Source organism: Pollicipes pollicipes, unplaced genomic scaffold (genome assembly GCF_011947565.3).
Source record: "Pollicipes pollicipes isolate AB1234 unplaced genomic scaffold, Ppol_2.1 Scaffold_7261;HRSCAF=8764_pilon_pilon_pilon, whole genome shotgun sequence".
NCBI classification, from domain to species: Eukaryota; Metazoa; Arthropoda; class Thecostraca; order Pollicipedomorpha; family Pollicipedidae; genus Pollicipes; species Pollicipes pollicipes.
In genome coordinates this window covers 19,956,563-19,983,973 of record NW_023597054.1, presented here as the reverse complement: position 1 = coordinate 19,983,973, position 27,411 = coordinate 19,956,563, and the positions used below count along the sequence as shown (strand labels likewise).

Sequence of the window (27,411 nt, the reverse complement as noted above, 5' to 3'; positions counted from 1 at the left end):
GGCGGCGCCTCGTCGGCCCGGGCGCGGCGCGGTCCTCTGCACAGTCTAGAACACTGTCATGGTCGCGGCGACGAGTCGGCGCCCGCCGCGCGCCTGGCTAACACAGCAGTAAGTCGGACGCCGCCAGGCCGGCGGCGCGACAACGTAAAGCATCTAAATAAATTAAATACAAACTATAACAATGTAACCTTTGGTTCGTACGAAATCCCACCTTATTGCTACACACGAAGCGGCGCGGGCAGCGTCGGTATCGCACGGCAGGCGGGGCGCCGGCCCATGCCGAATCCCTGAAGAGGCAGCCGCGGCGCCCGCCGGCGCGGTGCCAGCTATTGCGGTGTATTGCCACACGGCGCCACCGCGCCGCTAGGAACCGGGCTACGCGCCACGAACACACACTGACAGCTAAGTACGGGGAGAGTCACGAAATTACAGGTTTGTGAGGCCGTACTCGGGTTTGACGGCGGCTGGGTGCGGCATCGGCCCCGCACCCATGGGGTGCTGCAGCGGGTGCAGCCCGGGCGCCGGCGGGGGTGGCCGCGGCGCCGCCGGCTGCTGCTGCTGTGGCGGCGGCTGGTGCTGTTGCTGCTGTTGCTGCTGCTGCTGCTGTTGCTGCTGCTGCTGCTGCGGCAGCGTGCCGCTGGCGGAGGTGGTTGCCGTCTTGGGCGGGATTGTCGTCGTCACACCGGCTGGGTTCGTCTTGCGACGCACGTTTTTCGTGTTGGGCAGCTTGTTGTCCTTCTTCCACTTCATGCGCCGGTTCTGGAACCAGATCTTGATTTGCCGTTCGGTGAGGCAGAGACTGTGAGCGATCTCTATCCGCCGCCGGCGCGTCAGGTAGCGGTTGAAGTGGAACTCCTTCTCCAGCTCGAGGATTTGGTGACGCGTGTAAGCCGTTCGCTGCCGCTTCGGCTCCATGCCCGGCTGGAACGCGCCATTATCTGCAAGGAAGAAATGCGCCTGGGTCAGACAAGCGAGCTCTGCTTTGGGCGGGCAGTAAGCGACAGGCACCCGCCTAAGTCAAAGCTGCGGTGTTTATATGCGTCAACTTAGAATGGCTATTTTGTTACCCGATGTGAGATGTCAGCGAGCTGCAACTTTTACGAGGTGCCTTTTCACATCAGCTTGCTTATGGAACTTAGAGAGAGACAATATGGAAATACGTTGTCAAGCACTTTCAAATTACTACTATCCAGGCCGAAAATTTGCCTGAGTTACGAACGTGGTCATCGTGTGAAGTCATTGCTCGTAATATCATACCAAGAATAAAACAAAAAGAAATCCAACTCCCATCTAACTATTATTTAAGTCAACAAAATATAGCACGTTTGCAATGCATGTAACACGCTCGTGCTGATCCCTCAATGCGTTGCATCCTGGGTGCCTGAGATCAGAATTCAACGTATGGCTCGCGTGTTTCCTTTCATTGCGTGTAGTGCAGCCCAAGATGAGTTTACTCGATAAGTCAGACCACAGATACCATGACATGGTGGCGACTGATGACGCGTTCTGAAGTTCAGGTCATTTGTGGTGCTGTGTTTAACACACTAGCACTATGGCCCTTTTCAACGAAGTTTTTTCTAGTCAACGCGTGCTTATGTGGTCGGTACACCTCCAAGTTTATTATGCCGCTGCTGGCTGCCGACTGCAAGCCAAGCAAGCTCAAATATTCTGTTCAACGCGAGCATTCAAGCGTTCAACGTTCAAGCATTCAACGCGAGATTTATCGGCTATGAGACGTATCGAAGCTAAACTGTTTCCACAGCAGGGTGATTCAAAGTGTCCCTGAATGGAAAGCACTCACAGTACGTTCATTATGACGCTCAGCACGCCGTGTCAAGTTGGGGTCAACGTTGAGAAACGCATAACGTGGTCGGGTGCACCATGTCGTGCGATTTCCTCCGCGCAGGATCCATCAAAAATGCCGACGTGCAATCCTGCTGAGCGTGTAAAATTCACATGCGTCGATAGGATTCAGAGGTGCGCGTCGGACGAGCATTAGGGGGGGGGGGGGGTACTGGACATTGGGAGGGGCTGAGCATCCCCCAAATGTCAACTTGAACACCCTTAATGCTTGCCCACCCGCCCCCCCCCCCCCCCCATACCGTGGACAGAAGGGAAAACCGGGGCAAAGGAATGTAGAAAAGGCGGTCCCATTTCAAGTCTAAAGGTGACATTGAGCTCTTCAGGTTTGCTGACTTGCCCATCTGGACGTGGTTCTTGAGGTGAGCCGACAGCATGCAGTCCAGAAGCGACAGGCCGAGCGCGTGAGAAACCGCAGCACGGCAGTCTTAAGCCGGTGTGCATCACAAAAGAATGGTTCTCCGACTAATCCAGAGAACACGATCGGGCGAGCCGCACACGTGCTGGGTGCGGTGTCGCCCCGTTCACCTGGAGCCGCTGCTCGTTCCGATCAATTCCGAGAAATCAATCCTGAGCCGCCCAGAAAGGTATCAGGGCAGTAGCAACGTAGTCCTCTGTGGTGGTATTGACAGGATTCCCGTCTTTGTCCTCAAAGAATCATGTTCTGTGCGGTCACTGTTTGACGGCTATGAGATCACCGATGACTGTCATTGCTTTTTTCACATGTTTGCTATTGAATTGTCATTCGAATGCCACGGCAGTCTTTATTGTGCGAGAAGTACAATTGTCACTGGTAAACGAAACTAACTTTTAGCTGGGGAGAGTTTAGCGAACTCACTGTATAAACGGTAGTTTCACATGGACAAAGACTGTTTGCTTCACTTCTCTGCGACTTCATTACGAACCTGAAGTTATTGCATTGTTAAATCGAGAACCACAAATAATCGATGAATAATACATAACCATAGCTACGTTCACCAGCCTGGGGATCAGATGACACATTCACTACCATCCTCGTTTGTGATGTAAGGGCTGCTTTAACAGTAGTCAAGGTGTGTGCCGAAACGTAATTGGTTATGATCGAGGCGAACATGCGGTTTTTGACTATTTAGTATAGGTCTTTTACCTGGATGTATTTCTAGAATAAGCGCCAAGCGCTAAGCAGGGCATGTCGTAATGAGCGCCAAGCGCTAAGCAGGGCATGTCGTGTGAACCCCAGCCCCACCATCTAATCGTAAAATTCCGGGTCAAGAGGAGAACTTCGCGGCAATAGTCTAACGTGCTGCAATGCTGTGCACGGCCTACCCTACCCCCTGACGTCACCTGACCATTAGCGGGGCCGCTGTACCGGCCTCAGGCTAGCTCAGTTAGGGACAGATAGCAGACGGCTAAAGCGACTCAAACCCACTCCGCCACTGGTGAGTGAATCGGAGAGCGGGAGCTCTGACTCGTCTGAGCTACTGGAACAGGTTTTAACCACATTTCGGGACGGGGTCGAGGAATTAAACCACCACGTTTTGTGCGGTGTGCTCCAGAGTGAAATGAAACTTGGGTAGTGCTGGACAATCTGGTATATTGGTATGCTTTTAGGCGGAAAAACTGTTCTAGTCAACACAGTTACTCGATTTAATAAAGATGCTGCTCAGTACGTCACTGTTTGGTTGCGTCATCGCACCTTGCACAACATTGGTTAAGAGTCAATGAACGGTCGCTATATCTGGAATCGTGCTCACGAACGCCAGATTTGAACGACTCGGCAATCATATTTTTGTTGGCCTTTATTGCCGCATGTCTAATAGCATGACAGGATTTAAATGACGCTATTATGGCGTCATTGATGCATATCTAGTAGTCTGCACATCTTTACAGGAGTATAACTCAGAAACTAGAGGTGGTTTGGTCTTAGAAGGGCAGTTCACAGCGATGAAAAATGACGGGTGTTGGAAATGCTTCTCAACAGCACAAAATATCTACTCAAGTCACTCTACTATTCTTTGAACTAAGTGTGCCATTCTTTGAACCAAACATACTTTTTTACTCTCTAAAGAATTGATAAGAATCCTTTGAATATATGGGCAACCAAGATCGGAACTAACGCTCAGCAGTGCATGTTGTCGGGGCTCTGACCCATACCACCTGATCGTGCAATTCATGGTCAACGACAGAATTTGGTGGATAAATTTTAACGTGCCTTTAAACGCAGCCGCTACGTCCGGCCGCAAGCCATACCTGTCGAGGGCAAGCAGCGAGCGCCTAAAGCGACCTGAACCCTCCCCTCCACGGGTGGGTGGATCGGAAGGCAGGCGCTGTAACCACCAGCCGCAGGCCATACCTATCGAGGGCAAGTAGCGAGCGCCTAAAGCGACCTGAACCCTCCCCTCCACGGGTGGGTGGATCGGAAGGCAGGCGCTGTAACCACCAGCCGCAGGCCATACCTATCGAGGGCAAGTAGCGAGCGCCTAAAGCGACCTGAACCCTCCCGCCACGGGTGGGTGACTCAGAAGGCAGGCACTCTAACCAACTGAGCTATCAGGACGGACTATGCGTCAATGCACCTCACGAAAGTTCGAAAATTAAATCTGTAAAAATTCCAAGTGGCATATTTGACTCAGCTTACGCAATCCAAGGTTATTCAGTGTTTAACTATCTGCATTTCGTATAATCATGTTGACATGCAGCAGTATAAGGCGCGCTGAAAGTCCATAAGAACGCATATTCTCCATACCGCAAACGAAGGTACCGGGTGTCTGAACGCGTAGTGTGCTTAATATGATCTCGACAAAGAATTCCTTACTCGAGATCTGCAAAAGTCCTTGCTTTTGCAGTTCAGCAGAAAATATAACATCGCAAAAAGGGGGAGTGGATATTTCAACATCTTGCGTTTCTTGTTCACAAGGCAATCCTGAAAACCGAAACGGGCACTCAGCCTCCTCGCGCAGGCGGCTGTTAAATATATTTTTATGCCACGAGCCGTTCCCCGTAGCTCACATAGGCCTCCGGCCCTTCAGGTTACCAGGAATCTGGGTGGTCGGGGTCCTTATTCATGGTACAGAACTTCAGACCTTCAGGGCCGTTAGTGAGCCTGAGACACTCAGAGGAGTCTAAAACGCTGAAGATAAGAAGCAGACAGTCTCCAGCAAGACGGATGATCCTCATTCCGTCAAGAAACAACATATTTGCTAGGTGCCTTAGAAACGTTTTTAGGGAGTCCCGGACAATATGCTAAATTTGGAGCACAAATCACTGATGCTTTGGGCATGGCTTAGAAGTTGGCTTAAAAAGCTAGCTTAAAGTTAGCCTAAAACGGTTGGCATTCTAAGAGACCTACTGCTAAACGCCCGTTACGGCCAGACTTCTGTAAACAAAGTTTGCAGATGCATGAGCTTAAATGTTGGAAGAGGCGTCGCGCCCCAGGTTTCAAGTGAGAAGTGTAGCTGCCCCCTTGCCCCCCCCCCCCCTTCCTCTTCCCATGCCCCTGCATGCCAAGCTGCCTCTTCCACATTGTGTGCTTTCCTAGTAAGGCATGTCTTCTTTTAAGCATGTCAAAGCTGAAAGCGAATCAGAGTTTAGTACGACCCCAATATTTCCAAAATTCTTGAGGCTAAGTCCGAGTTCGAGTTTAGGTGCCCCAAATTTGAGTCCATGAGAACGGTGTTCCCTTGGTAAGTCAAGTCTGAGCTCAAGTTAGCCGGCAATGAATCAATCCCGCTTGTGTCAGAGATCCGTTGTTTTTTCCCTCGTTCCGATTGTTCTAAAGCTGCCAGCATATGTGGCGGCGACACCTTTCACTAGTGTCGCATCTAGCCCTCTCTGGCTGGCAGTCGCAGTTTGATGCAAGAAGCCTTCTGACATGACGTGGGCCCGATGAGCTAACTTTTACCTCGACACTTTGGCATCAGGGTGGCTGGAGATCTGAGCCTCAATCGCTATAGCATGGGCTAAGTACGTCACCGGAGTAGAATGGGCTGCAGAGATAAACAAGCCCCCACGGGACTCCACACAAAACCCATTAAAAAAGAAACGTGTGGTTCCGAGTGATCTTATTACAGCTTGCCTGATTTCGTATAGCTGCTCTCCTCGCGGTCAGACTTGATATTTCACTGCTGCGTCTCCCAGGCAACACCGACGGGATGGATTTGGTGCTGCCGCCAGGGGCTAGGATGGAACAATCTCTGAGCAGCGAGACCTAAATTGCCATGAAGTTTAAAGGCTTTAAGTCAAAGGTTCTGATCTGCGTCAAATAGCATGGACAGATGATACTAGCAAACATGACTTAAAATAGCCCTTTTTGCCATGAACACTAGACCCATTGTTTCTGAGACAAATCTTCAGTTTTTAGATGATTTGAGCTGGAAATCACTGCTTTGGAAGAAGCATGCTTAAGTGCATCTGATCATTATCTGTTTTACCTTTTCCGGCTGTTACGATGTGGTAAGCAACCTTGTAACTGCTAAAGATAGCTGTTGAACCTACTAATGTACGAGAGATTCCGAATGAATCGAGAAGGTAACATAGCATTCCCCGGGTCGATCTAACTAATGCTTACGCAGAGCTTATATTAGTTACAAAACAATACATTTGTCTGATAGTTAAGGATCTGCCGCACACCCAAATGATAGTCATGCTATTCACATCGTGCACGACTAAGTGAACACAGAAATAGAAATACATGTCTCACCCCAGAGAGTGGGAGATGTCTACGTAGCAGCCATTTTGCCCTGGGACCATTTTGCCGTGCCAAAATATACCTCAATCTACAGCCATCAGCTCAGTGAATAACTCCCTAACCCATGCTCATAGGCATGGGCCACAGTACGGTGAGGAAATAGCTACGGGAAAATCTTCACAGTAGGCAAGTATAGCCCATAGCTTCTCTTTATTCAATTGATTTATACGTGCCACGAGCATGACAAGCTATCGAAGTTAGCTTAAAACGGTTGGCATTCTAAGAGACCCGCTGTTAAACGCCCGTTAATACTTCAGTGCCACAGTCGTTGAGTCTGGATGATCCCAAGTCGGTATCTGTCATTGCTGCGCAGTGCGCATCGCAAAGACGTTGCAAACGTTGGATGTGTCTTAGCGCTCGGCGCCTGGTGCTAAGCATGGTTAGTATGCGCAATTTCATTGCACTGCTCTTCCAACCACGCCGAATTATGACCTTTTTCAAGAACTAGCCATGCTTGAGGAACAGCTCGCCAGTGCAATGTTCTACCAGCGCCTATCAATACGTCTTAAGAACGATTATTGCTACGCCTTAAGAGTGATTTTGTGTGCCGCTTGTGTGTTCCACAGACCCTATGCTGGCGCGGGCTGATCCCCCACTGGGCGCGACTTTGTGTCCCCCTGCAACGGTGCATGATAAGCCAGTGAGGGTCGGGTCAGGTTGGCCCTGGCCACCAGGGCGAAAGTCACATGAAGTATGCCAGCCGCTGCTGGAATTCAGGGTGGACAAATATCGGGCGCTAGACATGGTGACTTGCCCTTTTGCGAAGATTTCGTGCCTTGAAGTGTGTTTGCGACACTCAGACGTTAAAAAGTTCTGCTGCACACGTCAACGTCGCAAGCAGTTAGCATTGCAAAGTCCGTTCCCGTCAACTTCTAGACAAGTTCGAGTCTTGTTTAGCAAGCAAACAAGCAAGATCTCAGCCACGTGTCCCGGCAACGCTGATTTGTGATGCAAATGCAGCTTACCCCCGACGGTAAGGAGTTTGTTTGGGAACTCCATGTGGATGATTGGACATGCAGTGCATACGATCTCTCATCCAAAAGCAAAATCCAAATTCTAAACGGACCCGTTGTCACCAGGGTCTCTGTTCTGTCCCATTCACATCACTAACCACCAACACAGGGATGGTGGCAATAGTCAAGCGTCACAGCATGGTGTTCTGCTCCTGCGTAATAATGCATGCTGCGTGATAAAGCATTATGTAATGCTGCACACACATGCATTGGACAATTATTTTGTCAGTGAATGCTGCTGGAAAGCGGTTGATGGTACGAAATGCTAGGTCAGCTAAATGAATGACCGGCTTTTCCAGTGCAGGGTAATGCAGGCGCACGTCGCGAAACTGTCATGTCAAAGCGGCTGCCAAACTGAACGCTGAGCACGGATACAGGAGAAGCACGGTTTCAGGAGAAGCATGGCTTCAGGAGGAGCACAGCTTCAGGAGGAGCTGTGCTAAGCTGAGCTGTGCTTCAGGAGAAGAACGACTTCAGGAGGAACACGGCTTCAGGAGGAGCACAGCTTCAGGAGGAACACGGCTTCAGGAGGAGGACGGCTTCAGAAGCACGGCTTCAGGAGGGGTGAGGCTTAATGTCCAGCAAGGCGGCAGGCTGAGCGCAGCTTAAGGTTGATCGCGACTATAGGCTCCGTGAGGTCGAGGCTGTACGAGGCTAAGAGCCGAACCTCTTCCGGCGGGTCTGTAAGTCGGAAAATGCAAAATGTTGGACAAGTCTGCAGCTGAGCAAATTTGCAGACTCAGGAAGCTGGGGTTTTGAATCAGCAAATGCCCGATCTCGAGTTTATGTGGTTTGGTTCGCCAGTGGTGCTTTTTACCACAAAACATGCATTCATAAACAATATTTTGGCTCGCCCACGCAGTAGACAGCAAGACGTAAATAAGCACGGGCAAAGTACCGGTAGGAGCGAAGTGCTTAATGCAAGCGCAGCCCATAATTATGTATGGAGAGGCATTCCTTATCGCAACGATACGAACACCCAAGGATACGTTCTCCCTTCTCACATTGGCCGTGCTCGAGTCACTTTCTTCCTTCCTTTTTTATTTCTACGCTTGCATCACGGACAATGTGTTCATGCTCTTACAAACAAGCGCTTGTGGAAATGTGCATCGTGAACATGTTGAGAGCTGAAAAGTACAGACATAACAGCAATTGTGTTATATCTGTACCTCTCTTCTGTCAAGTTTTTATAACATACATTTCACAGACACATATGCATGCCCAATTATCAAAATGCTTCCGAATGTTGTGCAACGAATAGATCCATTTACCGCTTTTGATAAATGCGAATGTCTCTAACGATAAACTGGCAATGAACTGAAAGATCTCTTCGCGTTACACCCCCCGCCCACCGACGTGCCTCGCACCGCCACTGGCAAGGCGCCTATCCCACTGAGCGGTGATCGCTAGTGCTAAAAAGACTGATCGGAGCGCTTCACTACATCTGATTGTACAAGATCGCAGATAGGCCTGACCGGTTTGGGCTCATCGTTACGGTCGGCTTGGCTTCAGACGTGCTACTAATGCCACTTTTTGCGGGCCCACAAGAGGATTTTATCAATTGCTAACTGGAAGGGTAGCCGAAAACTTTGTCGCTCCCGTTGTTTGTCTGCTCCAAACAACCACGGGCCATTGCTAATGAGGAGCATCACGCGATTCTTCCTCTTGTTGCTTCGTGGAGTCTTGTGTCAATTATCACATGCAAGTGAAATCATTGAGATCACGGAGACCTAAATGCTTTCGTGGGCGTGCTGTTTTCCTAGCATTCATCCGGCAAATTATACTTAAACATGACGCATGTTGTCTAGAAGCACAACCGTGGCACACTTAATTCGATTGCGGTTAATGAACACGTCCTTTCCTGTGCTCAATTGGTTCGTCGCAGACCGACGTATGACGAAAGAACTATCACGGTATGGACAAGGCTTTCAGGAACAGAATATAAGCTTGACTGACGAGAATCAATAACGAACCGGGAACAGCGTTGAGACTTGCCTTTTGCTTTTAGGACGGTGAACCATGGTTCCTTTCAGTTTCCTCAAGTCATGCCATCAGCTCTTTACAGTCGCTACATCTGCCGATGTGCTAGTTGCTATCGATGACGAAAAGTAGCAGCTATCAATCCTTTTGGAGTAGAAGAGTCCAATCTGCTCGTTATTATATCTGGCTTGTGAACTATATCTCGACATTTTGGCTAGCATCCAGGTGCTAGTGTATGCTGAAATATTGAGGAAAATAATCGAAGCGAGTGGGCTAATCCAATCGTACTTAGGGAGTAGCCCGACCGACCGCGTCATGTTTGAGTCACATGCTTAGAAACTCGGCTGGTATGTCATTACAATCCTTTTTCCAGTCATTGCGTATAAAAAGGACGGGCTTGTCCCAAACATTGTCTCGGGTTAAATTCATAGAAAATTGCTTCCATCCCCCTTAACACACACAAACACACACACACATGTATATATATATATATATATATATATATATATACATGTGCATATGTATATATGCATACATGTGTATATATGCTTATACATAACATCTTCTTCATGAGTTTTCTATCTACGGTGTAAGTTTGACACAGCGTTGCTTTTTGCCTGAGCCTTACGACAGGTGAGCACGCGGTGGGTATCACAGGTGAGTGCCCAATTACGGCAGCGTTGTACGCCACTGCATCATGGCCGACGACTGGGCGCGACAGAAGCAACATATTGGCTGTTCCAAATATGTCGGGGCTTAAAAGTTATTCTTGGACGCCAGGAATTCTGCTTGTCCTCGGAGAAATGAAATGAAAAAGTCCTTCGGTGCAGCCAGCCTCCTTGTGGTCGCTATAGCGCCAAGAGGTTGTATCTTTGACACGGTTCGCGCGGGTGACTAGTACGGATGCGGCGTACTTTTCCGTGGTCGCAGCACTCACACCTTCATGCCATAGGTGATACCATGATGTACAGTAAGTTCACGTCAGCATTCCGGAAATAACCATTTCACCGTTGTTTTATATGACTGTGTCTGACAAGCTGATTTCGGGGTGCAGTATTTTCTTTTCGCTGTAGAAGCCGTAAAATTACGCGGCAAAGCAAGTGACTGGGAATTTGCTGGGATAGACCGGCCTGACCTCTGTTCGGTACGTTAACAACGTCACATAGCGATTTAATGGGGTGCATTTCCAGCTGCTTTAGCGCGTTTTGGGTGAACGATGGTGCTTTACGTAAACAAATGTGAAGTTGTTGCCTAAAATTGTATTATATACGTATCTCGCACGTGCCTCGATTAAACGCATCTGATTCTGAGCGTGAGATCGTCGTCCTAAATTGTTATCCAGAGGCTCACATTTTCTAGTTCAAATCGATAGTTTGTGAAACTTTTTTACCCAGTGGAAGTGGAATCTTCCCTCAACAAAACAATGTTTGATCAACTTAGCTTAACACGCTTTTTCTGATGATTCTTCGCCTATGGGTTCTTTGAGCGAACAACATCAGTCATAGAATGGCTCGTATGATATCTTGTAGCACGATGTTCAGTTTAGCACAAGTGATTCAAATTATTACCACTCGCGAGCTGAATTCCGCTTCGAAGAGCTGTCTGTTGGCTTAGCTGGAAGCCTTATCGCAGAGGCCGTATTGTAAATACATAAAGTCGGTGGCTATATGGAGTTAGAAAGCGGTTTTTTGGTGCGCCATTGACATACATAATCAAATGCGCTACGGTCATCATTATGTCGAGATGAATGTTGAGTAGTGCGCGGCCGGGTGTGCAATGAAGGGTCCATGCGCCAGTCAAGCGATTTAGACTCTGCTGGCAACGTTTCAGACCATTTTTCGCACAGAGCCAAGGGGTGAACCACTCTTTCAGGCACAACGAGGGCTTAATAAAGCTGAACATGTCCAACTTCCTTGTAGCTGCAGTTTTTACTTAGCAGCTACTACGGCTTGCAAGCACGAGCGGAAAAATCGACGCTACTTGGCGAGATATGGCCGACAGAATGGCGAAGCAACTGCCTTAACATAAAAAAGCGAGGGTGACTCCGTTTTAGAACACAATGACTGTCATGCAACATGGAGGGTTAATGTGAGACTTTCACCGAAACTGGGGAAGGGGAGGGGAGGGGCGGCTCAACCATGGTATGGTATGTATGATCTGGTCTGTTAGCGCGTAGTTGGGGACTGGCTCTAAGATGATCCATGCAGTAATGGACGGATTTTTTTCACGTTTTCAATTAGTTACGGAAAGCACGCCTTAAAATGTGCAGTGCTTAGATTCACTGTCACCCTCAGTGTAGGCACTCGTTTGATGGGTTTGCAGCATCATCAGCGCTCAAAACAGGCTCTGAACGAAAAGGAACAGCGCGTTGTGTTTAACAAAAAAGGAAGGTTGTGCAACAAATGCGCTCTTTCCTTTAATATTAGTCTTTAATACAGGAACTTATTTTAATCATCAGCAAATTGCGCTCATCCACTAGCGTGGCCAGCGTCATGTCCGCTTAGCTTAAAATAAATGCACTTTGAGCTCACCCATTTGAGTGAGAAGACCCAAACTGAAGAGGTCAGCCGACACACATTTCCCCCGACACGTTCAGCAGGCTCGGGGCTCCCAGGCATTTCAACACCCCCACACAAAACGTAAGTTTACCGAAACCGAGAACATTCTCGGAAGTTTGCGGCGAGAGACGTGGCCGTTGGTAAAAACCCTCGTTTCAGTGCCAAACATCCTGCACTTCGATGTTTATCCAGCTCGGCGGAAAGCGTGACAAACAGTAGCCGCGTAGCCGTCACACCGCTGCGCCCACAGCGGCTCGGAGACGAGCGCAAGTCGACGTTTTTCACGGCAGCAGTTCTTGCAACGGACACCACACGGAATGTTTGGCGGCAGCTGTCATCCGTCAACTCTCGAATATCCTCCGCGCACTCTGTGCATACCAAATGCGCATCTCTGTCCATCGAGGTTTCCCACCGGTGGATCCCGATGACAAAGACAGGCGGGAGTCTCGCAGGACATGTCTGGTGAAGATGCATAGTTTTGGTGACGCGGGCTACCGCAGCTGGTGCTGAGCCAGGGCCGATGGTGCTGGAGTGGGGCCTGGGCTGGCAGTGCCAAAGTCGTGGCAAGAGGAATAGCTGGCCAGCATCGAACGTATTGCAGATGAGAACCAATGCCGGAGCCATTTCATCCTATCGAGTCAATTGCGGCGCACTCGCATCTATATAAATTGGCCTCGATGCAATGACCACACCAGACTTGAGAAAATATTTTATCCCCAATTCTGACGTTGTGTGCGCGTCATCTCCGCCCGACGCACCTGCCAGAACTGAACTTCTGCGCAGAGACCCTATGTCACTGCTCTGCTGAGTCCGCTCTTGGCTGACCCCAGCCCCTCCCCTCCCCGCGCCCCACGTCTCCAAACCGACGCGATTACATAACTCGCCAGAAGCCCGCCGTTAATTGAATGGAGCAAACTGACGCAAGGCGTCTATTTGCAGGCCATTGTGAACAATTAAGGGAGTCAGACGACAAGCAGCGTTGATAAATGACTGCAATGCCGCGCATTGAAGCGCCTTCCCGACCGGTGCACTAACGGCCATCAAGATAGTCCGGCGATCGTGCTCGCCATTCCACTGACCCGGCCCGGGATTCCTGACGTACATATCCCATACCTTCCCATTCCACCTATCAAGATGACGCCGATAAATATGTGATGTCTGTGTTGGAGCGTCCGGCGCCGCCCGGTGTACCCGGCCGGCAGCCGGCGCCGCCGCCGGCGCCGGCTGCCGGCCGTGCGCGTCGTCGCTTGTTTACACCTCTGCACCGCGCCGCGCGCCGCGAAACGAGCCGGGATTTATGTTTTCATAGCCGCGACCTGTTTCGTCTGGCTGGGAGGCGGCGCCGTGTTTCGGCAGGCGCCGCGCCGCTGACAGAGACGTGACGGCCGCTGGTGCCGGCCGCAGCGGCGCCGCTGTCGGGCCATTGTGACGCAATGGCTGGCTGTTCGGCCCTTCTAGACTAGGGTGGCCAGAGCAGGACCTTTCCTACGTCTGAGAGTCAGAAATGGTTCATTTTCCATGGTGTTGAGCACCTACAAAGTCCAGCTGTTTTTGCCGTAGAATAATACGAAAGCTGTATTCCAATAGCAGCTTCTCAACCCCAACAAATGACGAATAGCAAACACGCAGCCGCCTTCGCTATTTGACCTTCCGCTCACGACCTCATTACGCTATGGCCTAAAGTGCTTCCATACCTGGAGTGCCACTATTCGCTACTCGCCTCCCTCAGCGACCATATTAAGACGCGAGCTTGGCATAGTTGTTACAGCACAGAAAACTCCTGGTAACCACGAAAATGTCTAGGCGTCACGGAGAGATAGCGCAGTTTTCAACGTGCTTAACTCACATATGATTTTAGATGGAATACATCTTTTTCATTTTGTCCCAGAGTCTACAGGAAGTTGCACAGGACGAAATAGCCTTGAGACACTGTGTGGCTGCTCCCAATTATTTCGAAAAGTTCACCTCCGTTTGTGTTGAAGGACGCTGCAGTATGGTATGAATGGACGGCCGGGCAGCTGGTGGAAGTTCATTGAACCACACTTTATTGGGAGGAAAATAACAAATTTGGGAAGAGGCGTGGTGTTGTCACTGTTTTGCTGACTTCAAAACATATTTTTGAGTGTTTTGGGTATCACACTAGTGGTGCAGACAAGAATGGGAGTGTTTCCCCCAAAGGGCACAAATTTCCACCTACACCAGCTGGTAATTTGAGGCTATGGTTAGGTAAACTGGGCGTAATCGAAGGCAGAACAGCGACCAGAGGCGCCAGATAATGTGTTGACGGGCGGACAGCGACACCAGCAGGGGTTCAGATGATAAGAGGAGGGCCGTGAGACCAGCCAGGTTTCCACAAACACGGTATGACGATCAGATCTAGAGCCCAGCATGCAGGGAGCTTCGGCAGAGCGCGGTGACGGCTGAGTGGAAACGCAAGCGTCTACACTAACGTCTAGGTCCACGAAATCTGGTTACGGGAGGGACTGTGAGTAGCGGAACCAAGACATCCCGGTGCGCCGAGGCCAGCATGGCGGCTGGACGGCCATGGCGCCGGAGGAGCGGGCGTAGACTCCTGTGGAGGAGGGACTGGGACCGGTGCCCCTAGGAGAAATGGGCCGGGACAGGGAGCAACGTAGTGAAGCTGGCTGCAAGATGGGACAGAGACCTGCGTCGGAGTGACGCGCAGGACCCGAAAGCGGAAGGAGCCCTGCGATGGGCAGGACCCAAAGACGGGACGCTGTGGGGAAACGGTCCGGGCCGGCGAGGAGAGTGGGTGGTGGTCCGGCGACGACGAACCCTGCCGGCGGCGAGACTTGTAGGCACGCGACGCGGGGCATGACACCGTTCGAGGAAGCGAACCTGGACACGGATCTCTCCGACGGTAGCGAGCTTGGACACGGATCTCTCCGACGGTAGCGAGCTTGGACACGGATCTCTCCGAAGGTAGTGAGCCTGAACACGGATCTCTCCGAAGGTAGTGAGTCTGGACACGGAACTCTCCAAAGGTAGCACACCTGGACACGGGTCCCTCCGAAGGCAGTGAGCTTGGACGCGCATCTCTCCTGAGAGCGTATCGGAGGACGCGCAGTGCCTCGAGGCAGTGGGCCACGGCTCGCAGCCGAGCTCCGCACCGCTACCCGCACGACGACGGACGTGATGGATGACTGGAACCTGCCGCTAATGACTGTTTACCCACGTAGAAATGACCAGCGCGGCCGGAGAGTTCCGCCAGACGCGCCGTGCTCCGCGCCACGCCCGTGACCGGTGGGTCTGGGCCGGGTACGCTCACGTGACCGGTGGGCGCCGGCCGGCCGACCCACATGGCCAGCGGGGCGTCCGCGGGGCCGCGTGCCGCGCGCGGTTTCCCAGGTGGTTTGCGCGCCGGTCGGCCAGCCGGTGCCGAGGAACGTCCGGAGGCGCTCCGGGACCTCCGCGGCCCAACGCCGGCGCGCGGCCATCGCTGTACGGCTCCGGGGGGCCGGGTGCCGTGTCGCGGTTAGGCGTTGCAGCGTTTTGCAGCGTTTTGCAGCGTTTTGCGGACATGCATCAAGGGAGGGGCGAGAACAACATGTACAATGGATCATGTACTGGAAATTTGTGTTCCAAGGTCCAAATACTCACCAGAACAGGAAATAAGTCAATTGTCTAAGATGGGAAATCGGTGAGCTTAAAGCGATCGCGAACATTCAGATTCTGGTGTTGTCGAACCAGAAAATATGCCTGAGTTGAATGGTAAATGTAGCGGAGAACAGCCTTAAATTACGCACAATTTATCAGAAAACTAAAAGAAAACCTCCAGATGTTGCAAACTTGTTCACGAGAACATTCCTTTATGGGCTCGCTATAGGTCAGTGTTACATGTTGCGATATAAATGCACAGCTGCTCGTTATAAGCGGTTGACCTTGTTCGAATCGTTTACAGCGCTTTGGTTATGTTTGCCTGATAGTTCTGGTTATTTACTGAGTTGAGCAATGGGCGAGGGATTGAAGGTAGACGCCATCTGTCCTTTTGCCAAGGGGATAAACGAATCTTTTTACCTCTCATCTTCGAAATTTCATGAGCACCCGTCACGCCGACGGGAGCCACAGATGGCCGAGACAGAACTTTCAGTCAAACGAAAGGGGCTTTTGCCTCGTGCACAGAACTCTTGCCTCCTGCTTGTCCCTAAAGCACACAAGAGACAATATTTTCCCCGCAGGAGTCCTGGATCGTCAATATCAGGCCCTGTTGGTCGACAGGAGGCCAGACAATCCAAAGGATGCCCATCGCATGCACAGCAGGTCCCATGAACGACACAAGAAACCCCGCGAGCCCAAGAGAAGGCTCCGACTAGAAATGTCAAGAGCTCACCTAGGCCAAGACGAGTTTTCAAATTTATATAAAAGGTTCCTTTGAGAAAATGCTGCGGAAGTCCTCAGGGAGACATAGATGTGGCGTGGCATGGAAAGCCACTCAGGCCTTTTCAGGAGACCGCAGATCTGCTTTGTGCCCCACCCCACCCGGTTTTGAAAAACTGGTGGCGCCACGCCTTTTGAGGTACATTTAAATTCAGTCACAATCATGCAATTTGCATTACATATTGCCGTGTTTGCTGTTAAAATGTCTCAAAGTATGACACCTATAAGAATCTTTATTTCACGCGTTTGATCACATTGATAGACTCCACTGTTGCCTAGGCGCCCTTGAGATCGTGTGCAAAGCGCGTACGGACGAAATGTACGCTTTGCTATTGATCCTTTGCTTGTTTAAAGCTCTACGCAGCTCCATCAGTAAGTAAATAGTGTCTGGCTTGAAGCTGTCATACACATGTTCGAAATTCACCAAACAAGCTGGCAAATTATATATATATATATATATATATATATATATATATATATATATATATATATATATATATATTAGGGAGACGGACACTCCATTAGGTAGGGCTCCAAATGACAAAGAGTGAGAGCGGAATAATATAATCAAATAATGCGCATGTTCAATGCAGTATACAGGCTCAATTTCACTCTTCTAAGAATTATTTCAATATCACGATTCATCGATCCCCGACTGTTTTACCGCCAGTAAATTGGAGGCCAAATTATCGGTCATGCACAAGCGGATAGGGGTTTTACACACGCCACAAAATACCAGTTGGTCTATGAAGAATCGCAAGGATAACTCATTCCCTGGATGAGTAATAGACTGCGATTTGGCATTGCAGATCATGAGGCCGCAGTGACTTTACGGCTAGCCAAAACAGGCACATAAATGGCATCGGGAGAGATTGATCTGGACTTCTAAACATATTCAGGGTCTGTCCAGCAGCAGGCGCCCAGCCCAGCGAGAAGACCCATTCGATTATGGCGATTGGGCTTTTAGGGCGTGCAGACCGCATAGGTCATACAGCGCCCCAGGCGACGCTGGAGCACAGCCAGCGACTGCGTCCAGACGAACGACAGCCCTTACGGACAGCTGCGATTGAGCGGTGCCCGACGCCGGCTGACCGACACGGTGGTCCATACTTCTCCCTGACCTGACGACGGCCCTCACCCTGCGACGGGGCTACTTTTAGTCCGGCGACAACCGCTTAGATCATTTGCTGCGTAATTTGCTCATTTGTATGCCCGCGCCCAGGCGCGCCAGCGTGGCACATTTGGAGTTGCATGATCCGCGCAATTTGCCTGGTTACAAATGTCCCTAATACATCAGGACACACAGGCGGTGCACTGAGCACGTAATTGTTACATTTGTTGCAGAACTATGCGTAAACATACTGGGCGAGTCATGCGAGCTGTTTTTCTAAGGCCCCTGGTGCGCCCAATGAGGTCATGTTGACTTTGGCCAGCGACCCGCTCTGTCCAGTAAATTGACGCCACATTAATGGCGCGACACTGCGGCGGGCATGGCAAGCGTGTGTGTTACACGAGCCTTATGCCAACAACAGGTGTACACGCAGGCGTAAGGCGGAACAAAAACGGGACATAAGCTGCATGGAGGCTTGAGCGCGTGGTGACCGTGCGTGAGCCATGTGGAATGTGCGCGGACGCTCGGGCAAATGTGCTCCCTAGAATACGCGGACGTGAGGTTGGGTCGAAGGTTAACGTGAGTATGGCCATGATGTTAAACTTGGTGAAGTCGATGTAGAATTTCAACAATGTGCGTTTCGCAACTTCTGGGGAAGTAGTGATGAATTCACAGCCGATGATTGATCATAACATTTGCGTGATAGTGATATGTGATGATGCACATTTACGCACAAGGTCAAAGGTAGACGTCAATGAAAACGTTACTAAATATTTTTCTTCAGGTAAAGGAGGCTGACGCCGGTATCGTACTGAGGTGATTGCAAAGGCATGAACTCGAAGACTTCGCAGGTAAGACTATTTTCACCAAAAGGATAGCGATGAAGGCAGGGTTCTTCACACTAGACTCGGCCAAAATATTCATTTTTACGGGTTGTTTTGGGGGTTGTGGTTACAAACGAGCAATAGCGCGGTGAATGCAAAGTGCATCTGTGATTATAAGATTTGTTAGGTGCTGAACGCTTTTGGCTACAATCATGACACAATTTTAGACATAACCTGCAGCGATGGTGCTTCATTGTGACAATAGGAACAAAGAATGGCTACCAAACCAACCACACAAACCAACCGAACGCGCCCATAAAACCCAACAAATGTTAAACTAACCAACTATACAGGTGTTCTGTAAACCGGACTGGATTTCGTGCACAGTGTTGCCGTGATAATGACGTGGTCAAAACGTCGTAGACAGCGAAAAACATTTAAATCTAATTAAATGTTGACCCATCTCGAGTCATCCCTTTTCCCACTTTGTACGCCGCTGTGCCGGCCTCAGCGCGCATTGTATAATAGAATGAATGCTTTTAAATAAGATTAAAACCAATACATAACTGAAGTTAAATTGTAGAGGATAAATTTGACCACGAACCAGCGGCATTTTTGCATCTGCAGGAAAGGGAGTGCCACGAGATACGAGCACTCCTGAGCTGCGAAGAGGCCCAGTGAGCTAACGAAAGCCCTGCAGAACGAGACCTGAACCTGACCTACCCCAGCCCCCACTCCTTCCCACACAACTCACGACGGCCAAGCACACACACATGCAGCCTCCACGAGACCCTCCCAGGTCTCGCAGCGGCGCCGCGGTCTCGCTGTACTCACTTTTAATCCACTCTCCGGCGCCGGCTACGTGGATCTTCTTCATCCAGGGGTAGATGACTCGCGTGCTGCCCTCCTGGTCTTCGGCGGCGTCGCCCTCTTCACAGCCGTCCGACTGGATCTCCTGGCTCTGCGAGCCGGGCGGGCCGTGCTGGCCCGGGTGGCCGGCTCCCAGCTGACCCGGCGAGGTCAGCATACCGCCCACGCCCATGCCGGCCGGCGGCTGCGGCGAGCTCACCGGCACCGGCGACCGGTGCAGCGTCGGCTGCGTCGGTGGCGACGGGTTGGGCAGCGGCGGCACTGTGTGTCCTCCCATGTGCTGCGCCGGGTGCATGAACGTCTGCTGGTAGTAGCCGGCGGCCGCGGCCGCTGCACTCGGGTTGTAGGCGACACTCTCGCGTCCGTAGCCCAGGTGGGCTTGAGCACTGGGGTAGCCATAGTGCTGGTGCTGCGGGATGTAGTACTCACTGTGCGGGATATAGCTCCCCTGGCTGTATTCCTCACTCGGCGGGAACTTCGGATCCACGTACGGACCCGAATTCATCAGAAACGAACTCATCGGTGATTAATTTTCGGTGAATTGGATGGAAATAATTTTTCTCCTCGGCGCTCGGCCGTCCGCGGCGAGGCTCCTCCCGGTATCAACAATCCCGCCGGCACGTGACTGGCGCGCACCAATCGGGCGCCGGCCGCCTGACCCAAACGCTGACGTCACACGGCGTCGGTCGAAGATGGCGTAGAGGCGGCGCGAGGCGACGCTAGCAGCCCTGGCGGCGGAGAGCGGAGTTAGCGGCGGAGGCGAGCGCGTCGCAATGATGGATTGGGGGCGCGGACCTATTTATTACGTTTTAAACAGAAGAATGATACCACGGGGACGCAGCCTGGTCATTGAGACATATCTCTCGAATGGGAGCGTTACTGTTGTCGACTGACCACACGTCTGACACGTAACGATAATTAGACGGCAATAAAATAAACAAATGGCCCGCCCGCCGCCCGGCCAGCGTTTTATGATCTCACCTCACGTGGATGAACCTCCGAGTGTTCAGCACGCGCCAAACCGTCGCCCGCACTCCACCTGCGAATGCGGACGTGAATTATTGCCGGTTAAACGATGCCAGGGCTATAACAAATGACCAGCCATTAAAACGACACTGATTTTATGTTGGAAACAGTGGGCAGCGTATCAATCTTTCCCGGCCGCTTTAACCGGCCGCGGCCGGCGCCCGGCGTGCGGCCGAGATGGCCGCATCGCCGGCCGTGAGTGATGCGCTCGGACCGTATTCAGAGGCTCGAGTGGGTAAATATTGACGCGGGTAATGGCCCGGTGCCGAGATGGGGACGAGTGGCGGATCGCACTCTGTCAGGAGAGAATTACTCACGTTTCTCAGGTGCGGCTGCGAACGGGCCAGGCCGTTATGATCGGCGCTGACGTTTATCGAGGCGGCAGCGGTGGGTGAGGGATCTGGCACGTTCAAATAAACAAGGAAGGGTTATTCAAGGTGTGTGAGTACTACGTAGGCTACGTGTTTTGGTGGAGCGAATGTTTTGTGAGAACATCCATGAAAGATGGCCAGCGCGGCAAAATGAAAGAAATGAAAAGTTATTCGCTGTCAGCGATGCCCATTTATGCCCACCGTTTGCAAGTGAAATATGTTAGAAGTGAAAGAGATGTAACGTTCGTGAATTGACCACCTTACGTGAACCAGGAATACGCACAAATTCTGGATTTGATTCTAATTGTTTATTTTTGGTTTAGCATGGGTGAGAAGTATTCATGAGAACACATTCGAAGACTAAAATGACCATCTGAGGCATAAATTCTTCTCACTTAGCAAGAACTTTGTGTATCAACCGACCAGATACAAAGTGTCATTTTTGCAGGGCGTACATGTGCGAAGGACTAAACCTTTGAAAGAACGGTCAGTGAAGTTAGTAGCATTGACATTTTAAGACTACCAAGACAAAGCAACCAATGGGAGGTGATGTGCTTACGAGCTCGACGATCCGTTTCAGCGCTGGGTGAACGCGAGTGCTGCCAGACGTGTGCTCTTGTTGTTCTCGTTGATATGTTCTTGGTGCTTTCCATCCGCGTTTGTTGAGTGTCGTGTGCATGCTGTACTGTGCTCAGCAGTTTCAAATGCCTGTGTCCAATATTGAGATCATCACTACCCTGCTTCCTGATGTAACGGGAATCACAACAAAGGAAGCATCTGCCTGCATAGTTGTGGAATTCATAAGCCAAACAGCAGTTCATAACACGTAAGAGGATGCGTGGCATGTGAGGTAACCAATTATTTTGAACTTGAACTTGTTTCTGGTCATTTAGTTGTCTTCAGTCGTGCAATTGGATCACACTATCTTCACCAAAAAACGTCTGCCAAGAATATTTACAGGACGCAGAGGCTGAGGAGAAAAATCAGCAATTTTTTTCTTTCTCGTTTTGAGACGTCAACGACATTCTGCCGGCCAAAATTTTGAAATTTGGTTAGGATTTACAGTCGTTGGGTACATATTACTTGATGATGACATTGACCACGCGATGGCAAGAGTAGTTGATACCTTAGAGGTGCACTCATATCATTTAAAAACTGAATGCAGCAGCATTTGATAACACCCACCAATAAGAAACTTTAATAATGGCGCGTATTCAATTGATATCCCGTTAAAAAAGGTAGTCCCCGCTTTATATCAATCATAAGTGCAAAGCGGGCAAACATCTCCCAGTGTCGTCAGCTCTCGCTCTGCAGACGGCACCGGAGTCACGCTAATCACCGCGCGTGCTGCAGACTGCCGAAAGCGTCACAGCTCGCGCAGGCCGTCCTTGCAACATGTGCAACACGTGCCGAGTCAGCTGCCACCGCCACCCTCACGGCCCGCTGCTCCGTAAACGCTCGTATCGCTTTGGCCTGTTTACACGTGTGGGCTCCCTTTTTGCGTTCATTAGTGCGGCCTGGGCCAGTGTTTGACGGGAGCTTCAGCCGGCGAGCGTGGTGCAGAGCGGCGCGGCGGCGGTGAGGACGGCGTGGGGTCGGCGGCGTCTGACCGCCTGTCGCAGGGTGCAGCTCGGCGGGCTGCCTTTGGGAGCGCGCGCGCTGACGACGACGGCCGTCGCACTGAGGAGTCGAGCGGGCTAACTCCAGACCGGAGGTTTGTTAGGCCGGTCGGGCCGGTGCCCTACCTGCCATCCGTCGTCGCACCGCCACGCTGCATCGCACTGCCACTCCACAGCCGCCGGCCGAGCGGCACACCCACCACTCCAGCCAGTAGGCCCGCCACTTCAGTCAGCACTCCCGCCTCTTCAGGCAGCAGCCGTCGTCCGCTCCGATCTCCCGCCCGCGTCCGAGACCGGCGCCTCGCAGCCAGTCACCAGGCGCGCGTGACCACACGCGCCCCCTCCTCCAGCCCGGCGGCCATGTTCTCCCCACTCACCTGCGCGTGTTTTCCCGGCTGGCAGCGCATTCTTGGGCGCGGGCTCGCGCGGCGCCGCGCTCCGCTGGCGGCACCTGGCGCGTCTGATGTCAGAGCGTGGCTCGACACCACCTCCCGGCCGGAAGGCAGCGGCGCGACTGGCCGGCGCGCCGCCATGCCGGCCACGAATCATTGCTGCATGTCGGCCGCCAGATTAATGGTCTCCCGCCGGACCCGATACTGGGACAGTTTTAGCCGCGTACACGGGCGAGTTGCAAGTGCGCGCGCCGCGCGCGTGGGTCGCGGTTTGGCGCGGAATTGGCGTGACGGTGGTGTCGCGGCTTCGTCTGGTGAGGTGATGTGTTTTGGACGGGCGCGCGTGGAGACACCTGCTGGACGGCTGGAATGGAAGAGGACGTAAGGGTTTCAGGACTATGATGTGTGGGCTTCGGTGGTAACCCAATCGAATGAAGAACAACGTTCAGTGTCAGTTATTGCGGAAACTGAGGGTTTGGGGTACATAAAACACTGAATGGAAGTCATTTGTAGAGGTCGCAATGATGTTTTATTCAAGCAACAGGGGTAGCGGTTTTCAGTTTGCTTGCTATGTGAACTTGCAAAAGTTGAGACCTGATCCTAAAAAATCGATGAAAAGGCTATTTCAATATCTGTTCTTCATTGGTTTGAGCTTCGGCCCGCCACTGATGCATTTTGTGACAAGTGTTTCCTAGAGCTGAATAACGTTTGTCCGCGTAGGGCGAAAGAAATAAGTCGTGACAATTGGCATTTTGCTGTGGAAGATGACTTTTCCATTCAGACTATTTGTATATAACATGCTCGCATTATTTACACCAATGCGCCTGATGTGCCACCAGTGTGGTCCGAGACATCGACGAAAGCATCGTTGTTTGTAAAGACATTAGTCTCTGCCCTCATGCCATGTAAAAGTCGCGACAGAACGCGGCTGGGGTTAACCTACACTCAGGTATGCCATGGGATGCGACGGTCGATTGTTCATAAGGATAAAATGTGTCTTGCGTGCATGGGCGAATTTTCTCACGTGTTGCAGGGGCTCGAGCTTCTCGAATTATTTTTTTATAGCTTAAACTAGTGGCTATGGATTTGCGCAAACATGATAAGCCTAAACTCACAATGCGACGCCAAATTTTTTAGCATTTTTAGTGTTGGATCCTATGCAAAGTATATATATGTGTCCTGTGTCTTGCAGTCAATCAGTGTGTTAGAATGACAAATGTAGCACCAATGATGTCGGAGAGAAAAAAAATGCGAGCAAAAGCCGAATCGACTGACTGCTTGGAATGCAGCGCAACTGTGCTTCTCTTGCTATACATCACAATGCATTAGCATTTGTTAGCATATATTCTTGCTAATGTACTCACCACATTGAAATGTGTTTTAAGGCCATGTCTAGGAGTCGCTAGTAAGCCCTTTTTGTGTTGCAATTCAATTCGAATGACACAAACTTTGCATAAATATATGTGCTTAGTTGTAATATTTGGTGTGCGTAGCAAGATTTGCTGTTTCTCTGAGGAATGTCAGTGAAATGCTGTTATCTTCTCGCGGATGGTAGCATGCACACGAAGATTAAATTTCGATGTTGAATTAAAGCGGGCGTTCCACATTTGTTCCACATTTCCACAGGATTTTGAACTGAAATAGTCATCTTGAGGATCATTCGGTGCAGTTCACAGCCCTGCCATTCTCAAGAGCTCAACCCCTCTAGTTTCTGAGATATGCGCTCTCGAAGAGATGTACGGATTTTTTCAGGGGAGTTGTCTATAGCAGTTTTTCGACGTAACAGTATACCAATACTTATGAGTGAGCTTAATTCATCCTACCTGATGCTTGCTTCAATATCTTCAAATATGGAACGTTCCCTTTAGTTGAGGCTGCGCCACTCAAAATGTAAGTTGGCTATTCGCAATTCACGCAGAATTGTTAGCCCTTTGGTAATTATATCATTAGTTGCTTAATGTGCCGCAGCAGTCTTCTGTTTGGATAACTATTGTCTGTAACTGCAGTGATGAAATTATATATATATATATATATATATATATATATATATATATATATATATATATGTAGGTATATATGCACAGCAGAGGCACAACTCAAAACTTGGGCTGTTTCAAAAACGGACTGTTCGCCTCCTATCTTAAATCATGCGACTTAGATTACCCTAGCTCAGCTTGTTTCCAGCGCTATTTTAGCGCTTTTCAGCACTATCTCAGCATTGGTCCTGAGCAGAACATCTACTGACGATGTGGCACAGAGAACACACTTAGAATTACGATTACGTCAAATACCTATGCTTCCAGAAAATTCCAACGTTCTGATGTCGGTTTGCATTATTTATTTTAGTACACATGTACCGAGATGGAACTAGAATAGTTGTTGAAATCTGCTGTACGTAATGCGTGCGATGCAATGCAAATTTATCAAGCAACTGTCACAGGGAAACATTTCAATGGCTCGGTGTGTCGCGGCACCCTGTAAAAGACTGCATATTTGACGCGTCTGAATGCTGCAGCTCTCCGCGCATATCGTTTTCTGGCAGCGTCCGTACATTATGCACTTGTCGGTGGCCATCGCTCATGGGCTTCAGTAACGTCATAGTCATGCCATGCTCCGCTGACAAATATCCCTTTTGTCTTGACGATGAACCACAACGTTGCGCTGTGATGTCAATTTTCACCGTACTGTTCGCTATGTGGTTCTGCACTTTCTGTCCACGTGTTACAACAATACGATATCGTGGTCGAAGACGACGGCGTATTAAGTTTCTTCCGACCGATAAGCGCCACCGCACCCAGGAGCGCAAATGCGGCACACTGTGCCTCATACCAACGCGACGCATTCGTCACCGCATTGGCACGTCACGGTTGCGGACTAAAGCCAAAAACTAACGTAACGACCCGATGCCACGGACTGTCGTCACAAACAAGCGTCACTATGTGGCGTCATAAACTAACGTCATCGACAGAAGCGATGCGCATTCATAGCCCCGACCTTACTCGTCCGATGGCATAGTGTTGCGGGTCTAGACGTCGCAGCACACGTCACTCGCTGACGGCTGGGGGCAGGAAAACCGGCCGGACAAGACCTGGGTCCTGCGCTGAGGGAAGAACTGGCTGGAACCGCGTGCAAAAAGGGCTGTTGTACCTTGGAGGGTCATGACGTCAGAAACGAGGAATTCAGTCAGGTTTGTAGGCAAGGGTGCCTGGCCGCAGGTTTTGTTGAATTTTTACCACGTATTTTTTACATACTATAACGTCTGAATGCGCTCTTTCGCCCGTGAACATTCAAAACAATTCTGACCCCAACAAGACCACGCTACGTTTCGCTACAGTTTCATTTCATAAGTCAGTTTCGTTAAGCATTCCACTGTTTGTTCATATGCAATCAATTTTCTGCCTTAAACAGCCGACTGGGTGCGTTTGGGGATTTGTTCAGACACTCGTTGCAAAACGAACAGGGCTATTCGCACCGCTATCACCTAAAGCATAAAGCGCACACTTTGCATCGAACTCAGCTCCAAACGTGTCACTGCGGACCGGCATGCGAACGAGGAACCGGCATGCGAAAACCCTCTCAGAGCACGAGGCAACTGGTGGCAGCCTGTCGCGCTCATGCCCTACTACCCTCCACCGACAGCCCATTGCCGTATTCGACAGCGTGCACGGGCGCCGCCCAGCCATCTCCTCCGCAGCCGGCAGGTGACAAGACAGATTGACGTGACACCATCACGTTCATCAGGTGCTCGACGGGCCGAGCAGGCCCTTAACTCATCAGCGGTGCGGTCGCTCCGGCGCCAGCTGCGTCGGCCGTCGCCCGGCCGCGTGCAGTGAGCCACGCTCGTGTGATTCAGAGTCGCGCGCGGCGGCTGGGGCGCCGCTGTGAACCGCGGCTTGTAGCGGGGCAAGCGGGAACTGGTTTGGGCCTGGCGGGTGCCGGTCGGACGGGCACGAGCGGGTGTGCTGTCGCGCCACGGACAGAGATGCCGTGGGACTTCTGCCGGACGATGAATGAGAATCAAACGGCTATGTTGTCAAGTGGGGAAAGGGACGAGGTGGGTCCGTTGCTGCTGCGAGAGGGGGACGACTTGGGTCGGTTGTCGAGCCGGAATGTCCGGTCAGTCGTCGGTCAGTTGTTGGGCCAGGGACGATGTTGGTCCGTTGTTGCTGCGAGAGGAGGACAACTTGGTTCGGTTCTCGAGCCGGAATGTCGGGTCAGCTGTCGGGTCAGTTGTCGGCCAAGGACGAAATGGCTTTGCTGACGAGCCGTGGACGGACGAGAAGCTCGATTTTGAGCCATTGAGCCAGAGGCGAGCCAGTGGATCGTGGCGGATGACTCAGAAGCGGATCTCCGAGTGTCGGAAGTGTATGCGACCAGAGAGGCGGTTCAGATCCTCGCGCCAAACAGGCCCAGCAGTTGGATCTGCTTTATATGCTGCTGCAGCAGTTGGATGTGCTGTGTATGCTGCTGCAGCAGTTGGATGTGCTGTGCATGCTTGTAATGGCATACGGAACTCGCTTCAGTCTATCAGAAGATTACGCCGTCGTTTGACTCACGCGGGTGCTTTTATAAGAGTTTGTATATGAAGATGTAGATATATGAAGAGCTTTAACTCGTCATGCTTCGAGGCCTCCGCGCACAGGTAAGGCAGCTCTGTCGTACA

General features: G+C 51.0%; 2 protein-coding genes across 2 annotated transcripts in view; both read right to left on the bottom strand.

The window, feature by feature from the left end:
* Window positions 1-570: 570 nt before the first annotated feature.
* On the bottom strand, window positions 571-22,899 carry LOC119112323 (homeobox protein Hox-B4-like; the record flags this gene model as incomplete). The annotated part of the gene is made up of 4 exons (XM_037236447.1): window positions 22,734-22,899; window positions 20,322-20,379; window positions 19,305-20,068; window positions 571-938 (listed from the first exon to the last, which is right to left on the bottom strand). Coding segments are annotated over exons 3-4 (924 nt in total), but the record flags the coding sequence as incomplete, so codon positions are not given.
* Window positions 20,060-27,411, bottom strand: part of LOC119111152 (110 kDa antigen-like) — a 21,080-nt gene continuing 13,728 nt past the window's right edge. The window contains exon 3 of the mRNA XM_037234981.1: window positions 20,060-20,068. Within this exon, the coding sequence (XP_037090876.1) occupies window positions 20,060-20,068 (9 nt within the window). The remainder of the gene's footprint in view (window positions 20,069-27,411) is intronic.